This window comes from Stomoxys calcitrans, chromosome 4, assembly GCF_963082655.1.
Source record: "Stomoxys calcitrans chromosome 4, idStoCalc2.1, whole genome shotgun sequence".
NCBI lineage: Eukaryota > Metazoa > Arthropoda > Insecta > Diptera > Muscidae > Stomoxys > Stomoxys calcitrans.
The window spans coordinates 112,744,238-112,753,058 of NC_081555.1; the positions used below are offsets into that span (position 1 = coordinate 112,744,238).

The following is an 8,821-nucleotide window of genomic DNA, read 5'->3' on the forward strand; positions in this document are numbered from 1 at the left end:
GAATTATGTAACAAGTATTCAGCAATGCTTATCTCCCACTAATGCTGGCGACATTTATGAAGCCCTAGCCCTATAAAACCTGCCTATAAAGAGGTCGCACTCAACGACATGCCGTTCGGACTCGGCTATCAAAAAGAGGTGCCTTATCATTGAGATAAAAAGAAAACTCTAAACTGAATTTATCTATTTATTTCAAAAACAACATTGCCCACTCATATATTTTCAACCACTTTTGATATTAACAATGTAATCGATAATTTCATAGCCCAAAAAAATCGATTGCAAATTCATCGATAAGATAAATACGCATACACCCCCGCTGCATACAATCAACGTTTTGTTTGTTTAGTTTTGAATAAAAAGTCAACACAAGAAAAATGCCGTTTTCAAAACCGCTAATTTCATTCGAAGTTCTTTACTCTTGGCTCAGTGATTTCATTTTTATTAAATATTGCAAAATAACATTTGGCTGCTTAAACATATTAAATGAATCTGACGATTGTTAAGCTGTGTAAATGAACAACTCCTTCACATAGGGTAGATTGAAGTCTTGCTTCTGACAGTGTACGTTGTGCAGCATGTTGGACGAAACGTGTTATAGTGATTTCTTCTTGCAAGAGTTAGAAAAAACATCCTTTATGAGGAATCATGTGATTAAAATTGAGCCCTACAAATGGGATTATTTAATATGGTGCAATATATGTGGCAATGGTGAGCATTGTTTGGATAAATGCTAAAGTGATTACAATGGGCAAAGAAAACCCCGTGTTTGATAATCCGTTACAATTTAACACAACCGTTAAAATCTATAAAATACGACAAGCTATTTATGATTTTCTCGGCTGCTAGAGAATATGACGCCTTTAGGTTGATTTGAGATACGCTATATCTTGAGAATAGAGATATTCTAAATAAAATCAAGCATCTTAACAAAGCCACAAAACTTAACATTTCTCGGCATAATGATTCTTGTTGCATATAACAGCGTTTAAGTTTACATTAACATACTTCCCCCCGAGCCGTGACCCCTCAAAATTTTCCTATTTTCATTGCTTTTATGCACCTTCTCTTTTGCTCTTATGCGACTTTGTGAATTTGTATCTGGCAACTCTGGGTCATACAGAAAAAGCCTTAGCCAACAACAACAATAAATGATGGCTTTAGCAAAGAAAGAACAGTTATTTTTCAAGTGCTGAAAGGAATGTGATCGATTTTTGTGGTGCAAAGAATTTGTATAATTCCTACCGAGACAAACACTAATTTATCAGTTGCGAGTTAAAGAAAATCGAATAAAAATACAGTTATAGGTGTTTAAGATACAAAATAAGAAAATTATAGCAAATCCAGTTTGATTTAAGTGAAAATATTAAAAATGAAATTGGATTTGGTGGATTTTGGTCCGCCATCTTGAAATTCCAAATATAAAACCCATAAGAAAGTTAATTTTAATATATTTTATGGCTCTCTATTATTATTATTTTTTTTCATGTTTTACTAATCTTGGTTTCTTTTCTTTGCAGTTGGTCCTGTCACATCTTTATGCGAAAAGGATCGCTTGTCACCTCCAGTAACCACAGCTACCACCACTACTACCGCTGCAAGCTCAACGGAAGCTTGTCATTCTCGTTCATCATCACCTGCCTTCTCCCCCATTGTCGACAGAGTCGCTACCTGCTCATCATCTTTAAAACAGCTACAAGACTGCCCTGATTCTTTTTCCAAAGCTATAAATCCAAAGGCTGAAGATCAACCACAACAATTAAAGCAATCGCTGGAAGAGCTCAACGATAGCCCCAAATCCGCCTCACCAAAACATCGTTATATTTCATCTTACAAAAAATCTTTGATTGGCGGTGTCGTTCTAACACAAGCACAACGCAAAGAATATCCATTGGAAATTGTGCAAAAAATACAAAAAGAGAACACAACCGTGTTTGCGCAACAGCAGCAACAACTACGACCAATCGATGAAAACTCCGATTCGGATTCCGACTCGGATGATGGCTCAAAGTTGATTGTAGATGAAAAACCCTTGGTTCCCGAAGAACAACCATTATCGTTGAGAGTGCGATCATCTCCGCCACCTGAAGACAAGCGTCCATCACCACCTCCTTGTCCTGAACCAGCAGTAAGGTGCAGCGTTATTCAACGTACACCTTCGAATTTGGAAGAAAACCAAAGAAGACGTCGATCGCATGAAGTTTTTTTGCCTTTGGGTAATTTAGAGCACTTGGGCCCTGAACAACAAGAACCCATTGATTATCACGTGCCTCGACGTAGGTCAACTCTTGACAACGACGAGGAGCAGCTTTTGAATGCTAAGCGCTTGGAAAGGGAGCGTAAATTGAGAGAAGCGCGCCGCAGAAGTGCCTTATTGGCTGCCCGTACTATATTGGCTCAGGCTAAGGTTAATCCACGTTTTATAAGATCCTTGCCGGGAATTTTGGCGGCTGCTGCTGGACACGGTCGTACCACATCTGGTTCAAACGGAAGCAATCAAGGTCAGGGATTCCAAAACGGATTTGGTGGCTCGAACGGTTCAGGTTCTCAACAGCACTCGAGTGGTGGTGGTGGTTCACCCACAGGTTTCGGCGGATCAGGTGGTCTTAGTGGCGGAGCAGGCGGCGGCGGTATGGGCGGAGGTCGTGATGGTCGAGGCAACTATGGCCCCAATTCACCACCATCTGGAGCTTTACCCCCTTTTTATGAGTCATTGAAAAGTGGCAATACCATGAACGGCTCCTCGACCACCAATTTCAATTCATCTGCAACTTCAAACTTTTTACAACAAAATGCTGCAGCTTATTTAATGTCCGCCGCTAGTAATGGTGGTGGTAGTAGTGGTGGCGGTGGTGTTGGTCAACAATACAACTCTTCTTCGGGAGGTGACAATATGGGTGGCGGCGGTGGAATTTCGTCCGCACCCAACCTTACAGGATCATCTTCATTGGATCAAGCAACACCGTCTGCGTCTAGCATGCTTTTCGCTAACGGTCATGGTAATAATTCTCTTCCTTACAGTTCTTTAGCTAATTGCGCTAAATATAATCAACCTTCTTCTCCTTCTTCGGCTGCCTCTCCACCGCAACCTAATTACCCACCGCATTTACCATACGGTCCCAACCCTTCAGCATATGGCATAATTCTAAAAGATGAACCAGATCTGGAGGAATACGAGGAAAAGATTGATATTGGAGCCTTTGCGCAGAATATCATACAGGCAACAATGGGGAATTCGGGAAATTTTAATGCTTCGGCCTTTGAAGATGCTATTATGCCGGATTTGGCTTCAGCTGCACAAGGACCGAACGGTGCAATGGTGGATTCATTGCAATTTACGGCCAATTTAATATTATCCTCGCAAACAGATCATTTGCTTGAACAACTCTCCAATGCAGTCGATTTGAGTTCATTTTTACAACGCAATTGTGTGGACGATGAAAACTCCACATCGCCGCGACAAGATTTTGAGCTGGTCTCAACTCCTTCCTTGACACCAGATTCGGTGTCAATTACACCGGTAGATTGTCATAATTCATCGACATTACAGTTGGATACTTTCCATGAGAATTTAATGCAGCAGTTAACCAACAACATTACGCGGACACAACAAACTGCAGCCAATTACGCACCCTACGAACGTCATCAGCAACAGCAACAGCACCAAATGCAACAACAACATCAGCAGCAACCTCCTCCATCTTATCAACATGCCACAAGAGATATAATGCAGATGCAACAGCAGCATCATCAGCATCAGCAAAATGGCTATCAACAAAACCAAGCCACGCAACCATTAAACAGTTTACTTAACCAAAATAATCTGCTAATGCAACAACAGCAACAGCATTATCAGCAGCAACAACAGCAGCACGGCAACAGCTATCATCATATGCAACAACAACAACAGTCGCAGCATTCTCATCAACAGCATGCATTGTCTTTGAACCAACATCAGCTGCAGCAGCAACAACAACAACATCTCCCCCATCATCATGGGGGCCATGGACATCACTCTCAGCTTGGCAGCAATAGCAATGGTCACCACCCTGGTCCCCATCACCTAATGCAACACCATAGTGACAACAGCAATCTCTCACTGCCCTCGCCAAATTCATCCTCAGCAATATCTACCACTGCCAATGGTCATATGATGATACCATCACAAAGTCATCACCCAATGTCATCGGCTGCCAGCAACACATCATCAGGTTCAGCTTCTGCTGCTGCACTTCTAGATACATCGCTGCTGGACGCTAAGCCCATCATACAAAGTGTAAGTCCAACTAATTCTGCTACTAGTGGTAGTTCGCGATATTGTTCCTCTTCTTGCTCTTCGTCGTCGTCCACCAACTCGTCATATAAACAAAAACGCTCTGTAACAGTTGCCACCGCTTCCATGGCGGCAGCTGCTGCTGTTGCTGCTTCAGCGTCATGTTTAACTTCTCCCACTGTTGCCAAGTTGCACGAAAGCAAAGTGCTACAGCAACGGGTAAGCATTGTTCTTGAAAAAATTTTGATTGTTTTAACTTAAAATGATTACTATTTTGGAATAGACTTTGTGTTTAATTTTACGATTCCCGATAAAATTGACAGATTTCACTTTTTACTAGAATATTGCATGCACATACATTTCTCTTAGTTTTAATACCGAGAAACTAGACAATTTTACTTGCGGCAATTTACAATTTGTTCGAGTAATTGTTAAGGGGGAACGAAAAGAAATCCATTCCAAATTTCACTCAGTAGCAAAGGGATAACTGCGGCTTGTAGAAGAGCAAATTGACCAATCGGTTCAATCGTTGATTTTGTCGAAACTGGGCATTTAAAGATTTGACTGAAAATTTTTATACCCTCCTCCATAGGATGGGGATATACTAATTTCGTTTCTGTTTGTAACTACTCCAAATATTCGACTGAGACCCCATAAAGTATATATATTCTTGATCGTCGCGACATTTTATGTCGATCTAACCATGTCCGTCTGTCTGTCAAAAGCACGCTAACTTCCGAAGGAGTGAAGCTAACCGCTTGAAATTTTGCACAAATACTTCTTATTAGTGTAGGTCTGTTGGTATTGTAAATGGGCCATATCGGCCCAAAACCTGATATAGCTGCCATATAAACCGATCTTGGGTCTTGAATTCTTAAGCCTCTAGGGTGCGCAATTCTTATCCGATTGGAATGAAATTTTGCACGACATGTTTTGTTATGACATCCAACAACTGTGCCAAGTGTGGTTCAAATCGGTCCATAACCTGATATAGCTGCCATATAAGCCGACCTCGGTCTTGACTTCTTAAGCCTAAAGGGCGCAATTCTTATCCGATTTGAATGATTTTTTGCACGAAGTATTTTGTTTTGATATCCAACAACTGTGGCAAGTATGGTTTAAATCGGTTCATAACTCGATATAGCTGCCTTATAAATCGATCTGGGATTTTGACTTCTTGAGCCTCTAGAGGTCGCAATTATTATCCGATTTGCCTGAAATTTTGTACGACGGATCCTCTCATGACAATCAACATACGTGTTTATTATGGTCTGAATAGCCCGATATATCTCCCACATAAATCGATCTCTCTATTTTACTTCTTGAGCCCCCAAAGGGCGCAATTCTTATTCGTATTGGCTGACATTTTACACAGGTCTCCAACATATAATTTAATTGTGGTCCAAACCGGACCATATCTTGATATCGCTCTAATAGCAGAGCAAATCTTTTCTTATATCGTTTTTTGCCTAAGAAGAGATGCCGGGAAAAGAACAGCAAAAAAAAAAAAGATATTTTTAAATGTATGTGGTTTGAAAATTATGGCGAATCATTGCTTCAATAAATTCGTATCAAATAACGAAGACAAATATAACGGGACTTCTAAAGTTTTAAGAGTGTATTTTTAAAATACCAATGTATGAAAACTTTTATAAGCCGATAAATTTTAATTAGGTAAATTAGGTGACGTATGAAGAATTTCGAGATGAGATTTTTTAACAAGAAATTCACTATTACTAAAGCACATAAGAGTAAAAGTCAAATCTGAAGAAACATCCTTCATTAAAGATTGAATTCAGCATGCTATCTAGACGTTCTCTTATTTAAAGTAACTCTACAAAAAACCCCAGCATCGTAAAAAAGACAAAATTGCACCAAACCATTGTAAATCTATCCAGGCCTGGCTAAAATTTGTTTGCATTATTTTTTTTTATTTATATTTTTGTTTTTTAATATTTTTGTTTTATTTTTATGCATTTTTTTTTGTTTAGTTTTTGTTTTAATAAGTTGCTCTTTTATTTTGTAATTTTTTTCTATATTTTTTTTATTTTATTTTTATTTTTTTTACTTTATTTTATTTTTTTTATTTTATTTATTATTTTAATTAATTTTTTTTTATTTTTCACTTTATTTGTTATTAATAATTTTTTTTATTATTTTACTTATTTTAATGTTATATATTCATTTTATTTAAGGTACCTTTTTATACCCTCCACCATTAGATGGGGGTATACTAATTTCGTCATTCTGTTTGTAACTACTCGAAATATTCGTCTGAGACCCCCAAAAGTATATATATACATTTTATGTCGATCTAGCCATGTCCGTCCGTCTGTCCGTCAGTCTGTCTGTCGAAAGCACGCTAACTTCCGAAGGAGAAAAGCTAGCCGCTTGAAATTTTGCACAAATACTTCTTATTAGTGTAGGTCGGTTGGTATTGTAAATGGGCCATATCAGTCCATGTTTTGATATAGCTGCCATATAAACCGATCTTGGGTTTTGACTTCTTGAGCCTTGAGCCTTGAGTGCGCAATTCTTATTCGATTGGAATGAAATTTTGCACGACGTGTTTTGTTATAATGTCCAACAACTTTGTCAAGTATGGTTCAAATCGGTCTATGTTTTGATATAGCTGCCATATAAACCGTTCTTGGGTCTTGACTTCTTGAGCTTCTAGAGTGCGCAATTCTTATCCGATTGGAATGAAATTTTGCACGACGTGTTTTGTTATGATATCCAACAACTGTGCCAAGTATAGTTCAAATCGGTCCGTAACCTGGTATAACTGCCATATAAACCGATCTGGGATCTTGACTTCTTGAGCCTCTAGAGGTCGCAATTATTATCCGATTTGCTGAAATTATGTACTACGGATCCTCTCATGACCATCAACATACGTGTTTATTATGATCTGAATCGGTCTATAGCCCGATACAGCTCCCATATAAATCGATCTCTCTATTTTACTTCTTGAGCCCCCAAAGGGCGCAATTCTTATTCGAATTGGCTGACATTTTACACAGGTCTCCAACATGTAATAATAGCAGAGCAAATCTTTTCTTATATCCTTTTTTTGCCTAAGAAGAGATGCCGGGAGAAGAACTGGGCAAATGCGATCAATGGTGGAGGGTATGTAAGATTCGGTCCGGCCGAACTTAGGACGCTTTTACTTGTTTGTATATTTTTTTTATATATTACCAAGTAGGCAAGTAAATTACTAATATAGCACGAAAACCACTGCTATGACCTCTAATATCTAAACCAAGTATCGACAAATCGATGATGTAGGACCTTATAAAACGATCAATTAAACATTTACAGAAATCAGTTCTTATCCAAAAGTATAAAAATCCATGAGTTTTGTTTTATGACCTCCCATTATCTTTTTTTATTTTATTACTTGAAAAATGCGATCTATGTTGGCGGGTTTATAAAACTCGCCCTAGTCGAACTTATAATTAATTTTGTTTTATTGGCATTTTTAATTTTTTGTTTATTTATTTTTTTTAACTTTTTATTTATTTTTTTTAAAGTTTTTGTTTATTTTTTTTATTTATTTTTTTTTTATTTATTTTTTTTTATTTATTTTTTTTTATTTATTTTTTTTTATTTATTTTTTTTTAATTTTTTATTTATTTAATTTTTTATTTATTTAATTTTTTATTTATTTAATTTTTTATTTATTTAATTTTTAATTTTTTATTTATTTAATTTTTTATTTATTTAATTTTTAATTTTTTATTTATTTAATTTTTTTAATTATTTAATTTTTTTATTTATTTAATTTTTTTTTATTTATTTATTTTTTTTTAATTTTTTATTATTTATTATTTTTATTTTATTTTTTTTTTTTTCATTATTTTTATTTTATTTATTTTTTTTCATTATTTTTATTTTATTTTATTTTATTATTTTGATTTTATTTTTTATTATTTGTTTTGTTATTTTATTATTTTTTTATTATTTTTTTGTATATTTTATTATTTTTTTTTGTATATTTTATTATTTTTTTTTTGTATATTTTATTATTTTTTTTGTATATTTTATTATTTTTTTTTTTTATTTTATTTTATTATTTATTTTTTATTTTTCTTTTTATTTTTTTTTTTTGTCTGTTTGCGCTCTTTTATTTTGATTTTTCAAAATTTTCCGTAATTTTTCGAACATATTCTAGCTCGAAACCATATTCAATGCTTTCTATTCAAGAATAGCATAGAAAATACCCTAAAATTTAGGCATGTGTGTGTTGTTGTTCAAAACACTGACTGGTATGGTGGATCGCGATTTCTGTTATTTTATGTTCATACAATCGAATGTTGCCTGACTGCAGAAGTAGGATTCTGTGTGTGTGTAAAAATAAAAAAAGAAATTTTTAAAGGTTGGTAGAAAGTTTCCCAGATCGCGATTTCGTCTGTCACCACAAGCAAACTCATTAGTAGGATCTGTCAAACTGCACACACGCCTTTTCTCATCAACGAATCACTGGAAAAGGCACGTCTTCTTGGCTGAAACTATGCTCTTAGGAGTTGTTGTTGAGACTCCGCTCGA

General features: G+C 35.9%; 1 protein-coding gene across 4 annotated transcripts in view; it reads left to right on the top strand.

Moving 5' to 3' along the window:
• LOC106081175 (transcriptional regulator ovo) overlaps nt 1–8,821 on the top strand; it is a 124,491-nt gene that overhangs the window by 113,003 nt on the left and 2,667 nt on the right. Inside the window, exons 2-3 of one of the 4 annotated variants that reach the window (XM_013242961.2) lie at nt 1,521–2,999; nt 3,132–4,492. In XM_013242961.2, coding sequence (XP_013098415.2) covers nt 1,521–2,999; nt 3,132–4,492 — 2,840 coding nt within the window. Of the gene's footprint in view, nt 1–438; nt 712–1,520; nt 4,493–8,821 lie in introns of those variants that run through there. The other 3 variants (XM_013242963.2, XM_013242960.2, XM_013242962.2) reach the window with 3 other exon arrangements.